This window comes from Oncorhynchus nerka, linkage group LG9b (assembly GCF_034236695.1).
Source record: "Oncorhynchus nerka isolate Pitt River linkage group LG9b, Oner_Uvic_2.0, whole genome shotgun sequence".
NCBI classification, from domain to species: Eukaryota; Metazoa; Chordata; class Actinopteri; order Salmoniformes; family Salmonidae; genus Oncorhynchus; species Oncorhynchus nerka.
The window spans coordinates 26,478,913-26,494,902 of record NC_088424.1 but is presented as its reverse complement, the minus strand read 5'-3'; the positions used below and the strand labels follow the sequence as shown (position 1 = coordinate 26,494,902).

The window sequence follows — 15,990 nt, the reverse complement described above, 5'->3', positions numbered from 1 at the left end:
CTTCACCGCTGTGAAAATTACTCAACATGTCTGATTTACATTTAACTTTCGATATATCGGATGACGTGGTCAGGAAGAAGGAATAGGCTATGTGTTTACAGACCATCAGATGACTGTATTTCACTATTTGTACAGGTGTGTTACCTGTAGCGCCCTCGAGAAAGGGGCAGTGTTTAACGTCCGCCCTCTATATACCACTTCTTCCGGCACAATTATATGCTAATGAGGTGTAGCCTATCCAGCAGAAGGGAATATTGGTGATTTAAAAAATCCCGGACAATTTCCCATGTTGTCGCGCTTGTTTATTCTAAGTTTGGAAATTTGCCAGCCTACATTTAAAGCTGCTTGCTGTCACTCAAGTAGCCTAGTGCTCTTAGTTCAGTGGCAATAGTCCATGGAGTCCACCTAAACAGGAGCACAGGGAGTCCAGATCCTAAAGAAGCGACTCTTATTTCAATTTCAGTGGTTGCTTGCGCACGGCTTTCACCACTAGAGCAGGGGCATTGACGCATTTTGGAGTCGACGGGTAACACTGCCAACCCGGCTGCGCTACAGACGCATCCATGAGCGAAACCGCGATGGCCGTGGTGCAGCTCGAGACCGAGGACCATCAACCGGAGAACGGCTTCGTGTCCCCCGAAACAGAGTCGCCGGGATTGCTCACACGCATCGACGATTGTGTCTTGCCTTTTCTTGGGGGATTTGGGAAGTATCAGAGACAGCTAATCGTGCTGACGTGGATTCCGGCGTTATTTATTGGATTCAGCCAGTACTCTGATGAATTCCTTCTTGCCCAACCGAACAATACATGTGTTCCTCCACCTGCAAATACGACTAATTTCACTATAATTCCTTCCTCTTTATTTAATGGTCCAAATAATAGTTTCCCACGAACAGCGGCGTACGTTTATTACAATGGCACCCACAATAATACAGCCAGGCATCTGCAACATTGTATGTGCAAGGAGTGGACGTTTGAGCTGCATACGGGACTAATGCAGAATGTGGTTACTAAGGTAAGTTTTGTTGCCTGACATTGAGCAATAAGGGCTGACTTTACATTGTTTATTTTATGTCATTAAGGCCTATACATGTCTTCCTCCCTCGATTCAGATGAGGTGCATTGGATCAATTGCATTATAATATCAGCATATTGTGGCGGGTTACCCACAGCTACAGTAAAGTATGTTAGCAGACGAGGGCTAACACTATCACATTGTTTCATTGTGGGAATATTGCAGTCTCTCAAAAAAATGCATATTGTTTTGATATAGGCTGGCACCTCTGCTTAACCGTCACACCTTTATGAGTCTAAAAGCATGTGACTGGTTCATGCATTGCTGCCTCCAATAGCCTGCTAGCGCATGCAGCCCAGGAATGTATTTTTCCACAATTGGCTATCCCTGTATAATAACACGAGCTGCTCCACTGAGTGCTTTAATAACCAATTCATGGGGCTATGAATAATCATGGACAATAACGACGAGTATGTCGGTTGGAGAGACTGTTCTGTAGCCTATAACTCACCTAGATGCCGACAGTTCCTAAGCCCGTGATGTTATGCCATCACTCATAGGAACAGCTGACGAGTTGCTACCTATCACGGAGAGATGTCCCTCTCCCTATGACCACGGCAGAATGTGCCATTGGTAATAATGGCCCAGACCTAAGCGATAATCGAGCTTTGATCTAGAGCAAAGGGCACGTAGCCCACTGTCACGTTCGTAAGTGCTCTCCCTCGCACACCTTGCGCCACCCGAGAATAATGACTTCCCTATGTTGATTATCTCACCTGCTCTAAAATAAATCCAACGATGGTCTTTCTTCCTTATCTGAACTGGTTGTATATCTGAACAGTAGCCTATAAACTCTTCTACTGTGCCCAGTTTCGACTCTGTATCAGACATTTCGTTTTAGTTACTTGGAGAGAATACTAATATTTCCAATGCTCTTGTGGTGTTGATGTTATAGTTCAGTTCCTCAGCCTCAGGTGTTTATCGATCCACACAGGCCTCCTAGGCCCATATAGCTATACTAAGCCTAGATATACTTTCTGAACCCAAATAGTGAAAGGACATGATTTCCCCATTTACACTTTCAAAATGGACCTTGAGGCCTACTATTTCTAGCCTGACGACTCACACAAAATTCTTCCTCTGCTCTGTCTTACGCAACATACTTTATTCTAGACTGCCATCATTGAAATCGTTTGTTAGTGACCAGTGGTGTTGTACAAAATAAAGTCATCAGCAATTGGATCATCTCTAACCAATTAGAGTATCAAAGCCAATGACACATTTTCTAACTGTAGCTTTACCCACGTGTTCCAAGGAGCCAAGGGTTCCGGTCTAGAACCACGGTTTTGACTGCTACAGTTTTGCTTTGGTACTGCAGTTTAACTGACCATTTCCGTAGACGCCACATAGAGAACTCCGATTTGAAAATCCTGAAAAAGACACTCTAGTCATCACCTTCGTGCACAAAACATCCATTGAATTATTCAAATAATTGTAGCTCAGGGAGATTTTTTCCCATCACTCACAGCCGACAGTATTCAAATGTTATATTCAACCACTGTCTGCCATGTTTTTGGATAACGTGATGACATCCACTGCGCATGGGATGTTGGTCCGTATAAACCCGATGCCACCCGGATATAGACCGTCCATGAGTCGGCGTGAGTAGATTACCTTGAATATAACGGGCGGACATCTTGGATGCGGTCTCCAGTCCTTATACCTTAGTGGTGTGTTCTGGTTCTGGCCCAACCCATCGGTTTCTGGACCAATCAGACAGCCCCGGATGTGTTTGCAGTCGGTGAAGGGTCTGGGAGGTATTCGGATCCAGACTCATTGCGGAGAAGAAACTAACGTCTGTGGGCGTGGCGTAGCGTTTGGCCAGAGCAAGAGGTCTGGGAAGCAAGGCAAAACTATTTCACAATAGGGTGTCTTTTCTGTAAGAAAGACAATGAGAAATGATTTGGCATTCTTCTCATGGACCCCTAGAGGTATAAGAGTACATCCATTGCAGGGATGTCAGTCATGTCCTTAGGGGCTATTTCTGTGATGCTTGGAGGGTCACACAGCAAGAAAACGACTACCTCATAGTGGACACCCTCTGGTTGTTTGTTGGTCTTGTAGGTTACACTCTGTCCTATTGATTCCTTTATAATCTGTAGTAAGTTCTACAAAAACAAACTACACATCCTGATTTATATTTTTATCAAAAAGGTTAAATACTGAACTTTGAAGGGGCAGTGCAGTGATAAAATATATATATATATTTGCACACTATGTTGAATCTCTGAAATTGTGAAATTTATTATAATGCTCTTTTAGTGTAAGAGCTTTTTGACATAAACACCTGGAATTTCAGTCTGTTCAGGTGGGAGGGAGTTTTTGGCCCAATGTCAATGACTGGTCATCTTTTATTTGCATATGTATCCTCCTACTTTGAAGGGAAAAAGGGGTAGACTCTAGAATATAGACAATCCTGTCCGCCAATCAGGTCTGTGTATGTAAATATATTTACCTTTGTATTAACACGCCTACACGATCAGACTGAGCATTTCAATGGCAAACGGAGGCTCAGGGAAATGAATGCTTTAAGTATTTAGAGTTATTTTCATGGAATGAATACATAGTGATTTATTAGACATACAGTGCTTTAAAGATGAAATAAAACATACTTTATCTGGGCTTTAAGGTCACACATATTACTACATTGTAAACACTGCTCAATAGGCCTGTGGTCACCAACCGGTCGATCACCTAGGAATGATCTTCAAGGCATTCCTAGTCGATCACCAAACATTTCTGTAGATAAGCAAACTATAAAGGCTTGCGCTTCGTGTTGCGCTGTTGGCAGTAGGTGCACTTGATTCAGAAACCCAGCAATGCAAAATGTTTCCATTTTGAACCATTTCATTAGTCTGAAAAGACAAACTGCACCTACCCGGCTGACTGGAAGATCTGTGGCTAAATTCAGTGTGCCTACTGAGCTGGCCAATCAGAGAGCTCAATCACCGTGCCTACAGTTTCCACAACCCCACAGCAAAGTTTGACACTAACCTACGTGAGATTTAATAACTTTTGAAACTTTAACCAGAGAGAGAGACTGTCAAAGAATACAGCAAATAGCTGCTGTTTTTATGAGTGAGTTCACGTCTACGTTTTTATTCAGCACAATCAACAATGTTTTTATTCAACACTATTACAAAACATCAAATGTGCTTCTCCCTACTTCCACTGGCGCTGCAATGAATGAGTAGCTAAGTATCGATAGCCCTGCGTTTTTATTCTAATTTGCAGCTCATCGTGTCTATTTTAATGTCAAGGAGTATTTCACTTTCTCTGGTCATAGAAATAACATGAATTTGTGCATGAGACAGATGTGGTGCAACTCAAGTTTCGCAATCAGATGGATGACGGTGTCCCCTCTCTCTGGTCAGTCTCTCTGGAGGAAAGGAAGGAGAAATTAGAGACTTGGAGAGGCGGACCCTCTATTGCTTTCTCCCTCTCTCCGCTGAGACTAATGCTATGTTCAAAACAACTGAGTACTCGAAAATCTCCGACTTCAGTGCATTCAAGACAACTGGGAACTCTGAAAAAAACTGGTTCCAACTGGCAAAGATCGTTTTGAAAGGTCTTACAACTCGGAATTCCATGTCGGAAACGGGTATCTTTCTTGAGCTCTGGATTTCCGATCAGAAGATCACCGGCGTCATGATTTGACCTAGTTTTTTCCGAGTTCCCAGTTGTCTTGAAAGCACCATGACCATCAGATGCAAGTACCATCAGTGCAGTAAAATAAAAAATCGAGTAATTTACAAATTAATTCAATTTATGCTCAGCGGTGCCTCACAAGTGGTACACCAACGGATCTATTTGGTTATCAAAGCTTGAGTTTTGAATTACAATATGGTTTGAGAAGAACAACATTGGCATGCCAGGCATATAGCCAATATGTTGTAATGATTTATTAGTCCTACTGCACAAACCACATTTTTATTAGGTTAATGTTCCGACTTTATTAAGTCTTGTTTAAAAAATATAAAAAATATTTCAGCTTGCTTCTTCTCTGCAAAAGTGATCTTGACTCAGAAAAAGGTGGTGACCACTGCTATAGGCTATGTCCTGTGACCCTGTCATTTGTGTTTCAGGTGAGTCAAAGGAGTGTGTGTTTACACCTGACTAAAGTTATATTTTTTCTTCTTCAAGGAAATCTTGATGTTTATGTTTATGTGTATTCTAACCCATCCATCTCCATGGGGGGCGGCAAGGAAGAGTTAGCTTTTTTGTTGAAGCTTCATACATGTTCATTTATCAAACACTACTTAAAATACACCAGTTTACCCACAGACATGTCATCTAGTCTGCTCAAAGGCATAAGAGGACCAGCTTGATAAAGAGCCTGGTTTTGAAGCCTCTCTCAGTATTGCACAAAGGGGTTCTAAGTACCACACCAAGGCTTTAGGCCAGTGTGATACGACTAGGAGCAGCCATGCGCCCCTCCCTCTGCCCACAGCCTCGGACATCTGTTTATCACAGATAATATTCCCTGTTAAACGAGCAGCAGATAAAAATGCGGCAGCCCTGCATGCACAGTGTTCCAGTCCACCACGAGTCAAGGGACACGTTAGCCACGCTTTCATTTTACTGTACTGTCTGGAGGGAGGCTAATATAGGATGTCTGTATGCTCAGAGGACAGCAGGCTGACTGCTTAGCTTTATGGTACACACAGAAAGCAGGGGTGGGCAACTCCAGTCCTCGGGGGTCTGATCGATGACACTTTTTCTCCATCCCTAGCAAACAAAGCTGATTAATCAAAATTCATTGTGAACTGAAGATCATGATTAGTTGATTATTGGAGTCAGGTGTGTTAGCCGGGGCTGGGGAAAAACTGTGACACCAATCAGGCCCTCGAGGACTGGAGTTGCCCACCCCTGCACTAAAGCATGTAAGCGTTCATATTTATGTTTCTATGCATAACATCCATCTTGAATATTCAAAGGCACATTTAGTCGCCGCCGATGGCAGCTCATACAATCAAAATTTGATTGGTAGAGTTGGTATCAACTCCAGGGTTGCAGAGTAAATGATGACGTTACAAGTAACGGATTACAAAATAATGGTAACTCTAATCCTTTACGTTACCAGCAAAAATACTGTAATCAGATTTCAGATACTTAACTAAAAACAAGTTTACTTCTATTATTATTTTTACATTCAGAAAGGATGTTTGCGAAAACATTCCTTGACACCTTTCTGTTTTCTCAGTGACATTCAAATCAGCATTGAAAAAAGGCGTAAATTTACAGTAAGTTGAGTTTGACCACAAGTCAAAGACCACTATGATGGCACACCAAATGCTTTTGATGGATCGCGGGAAAAGAGCAGGAATAGGCTTTTGTAGTCTACGGTCCAAGCTATGTCTTCCAATGGTGTGACATCTGTCAGCATCCAAAGATGATCCAATTTGAATAAAGGCTTGGCGGGAAGGACAACAGCAGTGGTGTAGCCTACAGGCGGGGCGATATGAATATCACTTATTACATTGATGTGAATTACACTGCTGCTCTCTCATTTAGCACCTTATGGATTATGGTTCTTGTGGATGGCTGTTCACAAATGTATAAGTGTACTTAACCCGATAATGGTTGAATTGAAGAAGATTAAGCTGCCTTTCAATCATTAGTTTTGTGACCAGTAGACAACCAATGAAAAATGCTCTCTTGCAACAGTTGCATAGTGCGGATCCCAGCCGGTGGAATAAAAGTTTGAGAGAGTTCTTCCCTTCCTTCGTATTGTGATCCATACTGTCAAAAACAAGTTTAATTTAAGAAGACCACGGGTGGAGATCATTACTCAATCTAATTGGTGATGATTTCCAAAGAAATTCCATAGGCCTAACGGACTCATGCTCAAACTCGCACACTTGATTACCTTAAACAGCTGCAAATTATCGAGATATCAAAGTGTCACCAACAAAAACATAAACAATAGGCCTACAGTGGCAAGAAAAAGTATGTGAACCCTTTGGAATGACCTGGATTACTGCATAAATTGGTCATCAAATTTGATCTGATCTTCATCTAAGTCACAGCAATAGACAAGCATAGTGTGCTTAAACTAATAACACAGAAATTATTACATTTTTCTATATTGAATACATTTTTAAACATTCACAGTGTAGGTTGGGAAAGTATGTGAACCCCTAGGCTAATGACTTCTCCAAAAGCTAGTTGGAGTCAGGAGTCAGCTAACCTGGAGTCCAACCAATTCATTGAGATTGGAGATGTTGGTTAGAGCTGCCTTGCCCTATAAAAAACACTCACAAAGTTTGAGTTTGCTATTTACAAGAAGCATTGCCTGATGTGAACCAATGTGAATAGATTTTCACATGCAAATAGCACTTTTCGGGTTGTGATTAAAGCATGCGAGCCCATGACAGCCCAATCAGTCCTCCAAGACAATAAAATCATAAACAAAACTACACTCTGTGGAAGTTAGCTAATAAGTCCATAGTTTTTGGGTTATGGTCAGATAAAACAATTGAGCTAATCTATATTTTCAAGTCCTATTCTTGAAGTTCTGGTCCAACGCTCTAACCACTAAGCTAACTTCCATCCCAGTAGAAAGCAATGGGTTAGAAGAAGCCAACATAACCAACCCATGTAGTAAAATCCAACATCCATTTATGGGCAGCTATGTAAACTCTAACATTGGCTTATCCTGCATTAGATGTGGTTCAATTGGTAATATACATTTTTGTCTTCTTCCAATGCTTCTTAAATGAAAGTCGGCAGATTACGTTACTGAGTTTGGGTAATCCAAAAGTGATGCTACTGATTACAATTTTGGTCAGGTAACTAATGGATTACTTTTAGAAAGCAACCTTCCCAACGCTGTGAAACTCAAAACTATTTTATATAGCCTACCATTTTGCCTCTTCGCTATGTAATTAATTACAAAGCTATTAAGTTATCATCTATTACTGTATTAACTACAGCTTTACTACACAGGTACAAGAGCAGCTGAAGGTAAAGTGTTACCACAATATTAACAATATCGAACAAAATGGCATATCATACCATTACACACACACACCCAACAAGGTCGTCCCCAGAAGGAATTGATTCTCAGGTAAATGGACGAGTTCAATCCCACTAAAGGACCTCGCTATAAACCCCCTCCCTCGACTCCTGGGGCCTCATTTATCCATCATTCGTAGTCACAAACCTGTGTAAACCATGCGTCGGATCATTTCCATGCAAAGTATGAGACTCATCATTTTGAACGTTTGCTTGAGAGTGAGCGTAAGTTTACGTCACAGCCTTGACCAAGCGTGCACACAGTGCCATGTGCTGGAACAGGGGAACTGCTTGTCAAGCGTGCACACAGTGCCATGTGCTGGAACAGGGGAACTGCTTGTCAAGCGTGCACACAGTGCCATGTGCTGGAACAGGGGAACTGCTTGTCAAGCGTGCACACAGTGCCATGTGCTGGAACAGGGGAACTGCTTTTCAAGCGTGCACACAGTGCCATGTGCTGGAACAGGGGAACTGCTTGTCAAGCGTGCACACAGTGCCATGTGCTGGAACAGGGGAACTGCTTGTCAAGCGTGCACACAGTGCCATGTGCTGGAACAGGGGAACTGCTTGTCAAGCGTGCACACAGTGCCATGTGCTGGAACAGGGGAACTGCTTGACCAAGCGTGCACACAGTGCCATGTGCTGGAACAGGGGAACTGCTTGTCAAGCGTGCACACAGTGCCATGTGCTGGAACAGGGGAACTGCTTGTCAAGCGTGCACACAGTGCCATGTGCTGGAACAGGGGAACTGCTTGTCAAGCGTGCACACAGTGCCATGTGCTGGAACAGGGGAACTGCTTGTCAAGCGTGCACACAGTGCCATGTGCTGGAACAGGGGAACTGCTTGTCAAGCGTGCACACAGTGCCATGTGCTGGAACAGGGGAACTGCTTGTCAAGCGTGCACACAGTGCCATGTGCTGGAACAGGGGAACTGCTTGTTAAGCGTAGAATGGAGAAATAAATGTTTAAAATGTGTGAAATTGCGAAAGTAATAATACTTATTTTGATTTAGTTGTATTTCCATTGTGAATTCATGCAACATATTGACAGGCTATATATAATTTGACCCCATCAGTGCATTTGTTACGATAATAATCCATATAAAGTACAATCATTTGTTAAATCAGAGGCACTTGTGAAAGTGAAACCATTGTTGAAATACTATTAAAGTCAGAGATTGCGTTTATAGCATGCTATTCTCATGCTTAAGTTCAAGGTCAGAATACACAGAGAGAAGTACATAAAAAAGGAATCATGTTCCATTTACGCATAACTCAGGTCGGCCCCTAAAAGCATTGGATATATCTCCTTGAATAGTTATATCATAGACATAATACAACTTAGTGATAATACAATCAGAGCTTTGGCTCTATCTCCTTGAAATACTAGCATAGTGACACAATGGATTTCTTTGGTAGCGTCTCCTTGAATAGTCATGGCATGGTAACAGTGCAGCTCTGTCCCCTCAGAGCGATGTTCAGAGAAGGCTTTGATAACGCTGGGCTCAGCGGAGAAGGGGATGGGGGCTGATGGGGAATCCAGAGTGGCTGGTGTGGATGTGGATTCTAATTGATACCTGGGGCTTCTTGGGGACAGAGCTGACTAAAAGAATAAAACCAGCCTGAATCATTACAGAGAGACACAGATGGGCCGGATGGGTGGAGTATCCCACTCTCCCTGCTTAATGCTTCATCCTTCTCTGGTCATATACTCTCCATTACATTCAAATGGCAGCAGGATCACACAGCCTGGAGTAGAGACAATAAACTACCATCGCACTCTAAACTACACTGACTGAAATCCCCAGTGTGTTCAAGGAAAGTTGTGATTGTGTGATTGTCCAAGTTCATTGGAGAGCTAGTGGTTAGAGAAGGATCAGCTCTTCTTAAAATATAGCCGGAGATTTCCTGTCCTGTATCTAGATGGGACTGCAATTGGTGCCAGGCAGCTCCCATTTCAAGTGAGTGTGGAAAAATATTATGCTATCAACAGGATATAACAATGTAATTCCTCTTTATGTTAGAAAGGCATTTTGCTACACCTGCAAAACATCTGCTAAATATGTGTACGTGACCAATACGATTTGATTTGAAAAGTAAGAATATACTCCTCCTCAAGCTGGCACCCCTGTGTCAGCAGATGTTACATTGTCTTACGAAAGTCTGTACGCTTTAACTGTACAACGAGATAACTGTGTGTCATAAGTACGGAGAGATAAGGTTTGCACCCAATTCCACTGTAGTGCTAGCAGGCCTGGACAATGCCCCCCAACGCCCTGAGAGTGAATACAGGAACGCCTAGTCCTTAAACATTCACTGTCTGTTTGTCCAGCTGTCCTGTCCTGTCTTATCTACAGACCCAGCATCAGTGTGGGACAGCATGAGACAAACACAGCTGTTAGGAGGGGTTAACCCTCTGCCCAAGTCAGTTGTGTGTAGACACACACACACACACACACACACATGTCAGCTGTGAGGAAAGAGAGGTATGCCTGTGGGACTGAAAGACAAAGCTTCATACAGTCATTGTATGTATTTGCTGAAGAGAGTTAGTTTCTCGTAGTGGTATTTTTAAGCAGAGCCGCAGTAAACCTGGAACTGAACGTGTGACCCAGAGCAACCTGTGTCCCTGGTCGCAGTTGTTTTAATCACACCCTTTCTCTCCTTCCCTCTCTCTGCATAATCACAAACAGTGAGATTGTTCAAATTAATTGAATTATATGGTTCATCTACATTGCCATGACAGGATATGCTGGAGCACTGTGTGTGTGTGTGTGTGTGTGTGTGTTAGAAAGCGATGACAATCATGCAGAAACCACCTCTCGTTTTACCTACTATCCACCTAATACTATTTGTTTTGTCTATTTTTCTCTTTCCACACAAAAGAAAGTTACTCACTCTCAATCTAAGCTACTATCGTAGTGTACACACACCCAAACTGAAGAATATATTTTTTATTCTTGTTGTTTTCAAGTCTGTCTGTGTGGACACTTTCAGGATACAGTAACAAAGTGCCAGGCTCCCTGAAAACCTCAAAGACAACACTGCAGATGTATCTGATCAGCTAGTCTGTATCTCTCTCACACAGAAACTGGTCTGACAGGCACCGGAACCAACTGTCACTGATGGTGTGCCATCTCGGACACACACACACACACACACCTCTCTTTATAGGGAGATTGTGGCATGGTGTTTGACTGTTGTCCTTGCCCTGTCACTGCATGATCATTTGAGGAATAATGCTATGTTTCCTCAGACTGTTAATTGTGCCCCTGAAAGAAAAGATGCCATTATCTCCATAAAATGTTAACAGTAGAGATAGACTTCAATAGGCTACATTATGTTTTTGACCTGAGGTGGTTTTTGAATAGATGTCACCATTGTCTGCTCAGCATGTAAATTGTATGTCTTTTTATTATTATTTTGACAAATTAATTTAACTAGGCAAGTCAGTTAAAAACAAATTCTTATTTACAATGACAGCCTACCCCGGCCAAACCCAGACGACGCTGGGCCAATTGTGCACCGCCCTATGGGACTCCCAATCACCGCCGGATGTGATACAGCCTGGAATTGAACCAGGGACTGTAGTGACTCCTCTTGCACTGAGATGCATTGCCTTAGACTCTTTATTGAACATGTCTGCAATTAGTCCAACCTTTAATGCGTACTTGAGAATTGATTCTGGAATGATAGTTATCTAGGATATGAATTTGAAATACAATTCACACAACAGCTCTGGAATATGACATTGGTTACATAGGTGATTTCTCAATGAGTCGCACTATTCTAAATGATGTCACTGATTGAACCGTTTGGATTTATACTATCACATTTTCTATAACAACTGTAACGGTGATGGAATGTGGGCCAGAGCTCTCTCTCCCTTTTGCCCTCAGAACAGCCTCAATTCATCAGGGCATGGACTACATGGTGTTGAAATCCTTTCACAGGGATGCTGGCCCATGTTGACTCCAATGCTTTCCACAGTTGTGTCAAGTTGGCTGGATGTCCATTGGAAATTGGACCATTCTTGATACACACAGGAAACTGTTGAGTGTGGAAAAACCCAGCAGAGTTGCAGTTCTTGACACACTCAAACCGGTCTGCCTATCACCCACTACCATACCCCATTCAAAGGCACTTAAATCTTTTGTCTTGCCCATTCACCCTCTGAATGGAACACATACACAATCCATGTCTCAGTTGTCTCAAGAGCATTCTCCTCCCCTTCATCTACACTTGTTGAAGTGGATTTAAGAAGTTACATCAATAAGGGATCATAGCTTTCCCTGACTCTCTCTCTCTCTCTCTCTCTCTCTCTCTCTCTAGATTCAGTTCAGGAGTTTTCTGTGTGTTTCTTGCTAATGCACTCAAACAATAAAATACCCGAAGGGGCAGACTTCAAAGGCTTTAGCTTGTATTGTTTAAATATGGACAAGTAATTAAGGATGTGTCCTTCTCCTGCTGGATGTGTGCTTCTCTCTCTCTCTCACCTCCTACTCTCCTCTATTCCCTGATCCCAGAGATGAGAGAATTCTTCTAAACTTATACTGTAAATTAGAAAAAGACTCATAACCAAGGTGATAGTCTGTTGCTAGGCAGTAACTATGCAGCAGTCTCACTCCACTCTCCCTGTCTCCCTCCCCTCACACTCCCTGCCAAGCATTTAATGTGTCTCTGTCTCTCTATTTACTCACTATATTTCCCTATTCCCTTTCTCCTTCTTTATCTCTCTCCATTCACTGTCAAGCGTTTTGTTTCCTTCTCTATCTCACCCACCTTCTCCCTCCCTCCCTCCCTCCCTCCCTCCCTCCCTCCCTCCCTCCCTCCCTCCCTCCCTCCCTCCCTCCCTCCCTCCCTCCCTCCCTTCCTCTTTTTAAAAATGTATTTACTTTTATTGAACCTTTAATTTAACTAGACGTATCAGTTAAGAACAAATTCTTTTTTACAATGACGGATACCAAAAGGCAAAAGCCCTCCTGCGGGGACGGGGCCTGGGATTAAAAAAAGGAAAAAAGTAATACCATACAAATATAGGACAAAACACACATCACAACAAGAGAGACACAACACTACATAAACAGAGATCTAAGACAACAACATAACAAGGCAGCAACACATGACAACACAGTATGGTAGCAACACAACATGACAACAACATGGTAGCAACACAACATGGTACAAACATTATTGGGCACAGACAACAGCACAAAGGTCAAGAAGGTAGATACAACAATACATCACTCAAAGCAGCCACAACTGTCAGTAAGAGTGTCCATGATTGAGTCTTTGAATGAAGAGATTGAGATAAAACTGTCCAGTTTGAGTGTTTGTTGCAGCTCGTTCCAGTCGCTAGCTGCAGTGAACTGAAAAGACGAGCGACCCAGTGCTTTGCTTTGGGGACCATTAACAGAATGTGACTGCCAGAACGGGTCTTGTATGTGGAGAATGAGGGATGCAGTAGGTATCTCAGATAGGGGGAGTGAGGCCTAAGAGGGTTTTATAAATAAGCATCAACCAGTGGGTCTTGCGACGGGTATACAGAGATGACCAGTTTACAGAGGAGTATAGAGTGCAGTGATGTGTCCTATAAGGAGCATTGGTGGCAAATCTGATGGCCGAATGGTAAAGAACATCTAGCCGCTCGAGAGCACCCTTACCTACCGATCTATAAATTATGTCTCCGTAATCTAGCATGGGTAGGAGGGTCATCTGAATCAGGGTTAGCTGGGGTGAAAGAGGAGCGATTACAATAGAGGAAACCAAGTCTAGGTTTAACTTTAGCCTGCAGCTTTGATATGTGCTGAGAAAAGGACAGCCGTCTAGCCATAATAAGTAAGTATTTGTATGAGGTGACAACTTCAAGCTCTAAACCCTCAGAGGTAGTAATAACACCTGTGGGAAGAGGGGCATTCTTCTTACCAAACCACATGACCTTTGTTTTGGAGGTGCTCAGACCAAGGATAATGATAGATAAAGCTATATGGACACTAAGAAAGCTTTGTTGTAGAGCATTTAACACAATATCTGGGGAGGAGCCAGCTGAGTATAAGACAGTATCTCTAGTTAGATATGTACTGTACATGCAGCTGTGGCCGTTGGTGTTAAATGACACGGTAGACACCGCAGCAAGGTGCCTGCAGGGGGGCTCCTGAGCCCCCCCCCCTCCTCTGTCCCCTCCCTGGGGCAGTACTGTCACTTGGGTCAGTGTTCAGGGCCTGATGCCCTCCCTTGCTTGTCACACACAGACCCAGAGCACCAATAGGCCTTTTGTACTCCCGCCTGCCTGTCAAACTAAAGGATTAATAAGGCATTGCCTACTGTCTAACATAGAGCCTTCAATTCAGCTATCCCTAATTAACACTACAATAGTGAGTGAGTGAGGGCACTAAAGGAAGCATATGGGACAGAATGTTCAGTAGATAGCTGAACTTCTGTAGTGACATGACCGTGGATCAGGTTTACTAACATATTTTGTCCCTTGACCTCAGTCGTGGTTAGGATTTTTACCTTGGTTAACATTAAAACATTCTGTTCCTCTAACTAAGATGTGGTCAGGCATCTTGCACAGTCAGCTCTCTCTTTGGTGCTTATTAATGGTTGAGGTTCCTTTCAACTGTGCGGTCACCAGCTGCTTTGAACCGCGTTCATCTGTCACGCTTAGTCAGTCACCCTGGCCGCGTGGTCTGGTTGATCCTCCAGTCTGCACGGTCGTGAGTTTTCCATATCCTGTGGTCTTATACATAGTCCCAGCTCTGACACACATCACACTTTCAACACGCAAGTTTGACACGGCCAAAGACAGAACAGACGTCCTTGACTTTGACACACTACCTCATGGTTTATGTGGTATTGCGCAACATTGGGGAACTTGTTTGCCTCCCATCTTGGTCTTGTCCCCTAGTGACATCGATACCGAAAGTATGCATGTGTGTGTCATGTGATCACTGCCTCGTGACAGTGAATAATCGTGGAGCTGGAGCTTTTTACCCTGAACAGGACAGATCGCTAAGCCAGAGGTTATAAGAGGTCATAAACTCTGATAGCCTAAAGACATATTGTGAGTGGGGAACTTTAGTTTCAAATGAGAATGAAATACAGAGTGCAAACTCAGTCCACCTGTCCCCAAATGAAGAACATTGTTTTATTCATTCTATGGCTGTTCCCCACTCACAATATGTCTTTAGGCTATCAGAGTTTATGACCTCTTATAACCTCTGGCTTAGCGATCTGTCCTTTTAACAAATCTTGCTAACCCGAAAGTCGTCTGTTCTTTCACCCAATCGAGGGGTCAAATTTGTTAAAAGTCTATTTTTCCATATACAGTTGAAGTCAGAAGTTTACATACACCTTAGCCAAATACATTTAAACTCAGTTTTTCACAATTCCTGACATCCTAGTAAAAATTCCCTGTCTTGGGTCAGTTAGGATAACCACTTTATTTTAAGAATGTGAAATGTCAGAACAATAGTAGAGAGAATGATTTATTTCAGCTTTTATTTATTTCATCATATTCCCAGTGGGTCAAAAGTTTACATACACTCAATGAGTATTTGGTTACATTGTCTTTAAATTTCTTAACTTGGATCAAACGTTTTGGGTAGCCTTCCACATGCTTCCCACAATAAGTTGGGTGAATGCTGGCCCATTTCTCCTGACAGAGCTGGTGTAACTGAGTCAGGTTAGTAGGCCTCCTTGCTATAGGATTGAGGTCAGGGCTTTGTGATGGCCACTCCAATACCTTGACTTTGTTGTCCTTAAGCCATTTTGCCACAACTTTGGAAGTATGCTTGGGGTCATTCTCCATTTGGAAGACCCATTTGTGACCAAGCTTTAACTTCCTGACTGATGTCTTGAGATGTTGCTTCAATAATACAACATAGTTTTCCTACCT

The 15,990-nt window shown here is 42.8% G+C and overlaps 1 protein-coding gene across 1 annotated transcript in view; it reads left to right on the top strand.

Annotated features, from left to right (window-relative positions):
• Nucleotides 1-15,990, top strand: part of LOC115114514 (solute carrier family 22 member 23-like) — an 83,124-nt gene continuing 67,134 nt past the window's right edge. The window contains exon 1 of the mRNA XM_065013462.1: nucleotides 1-1,016. Coding sequence (XP_064869534.1) covers nucleotides 564-1,016 — 453 coding nt within the window. The 5' untranslated portion in view covers nucleotides 1-563. The remainder of the gene's footprint in view (nucleotides 1,017-15,990) is intronic.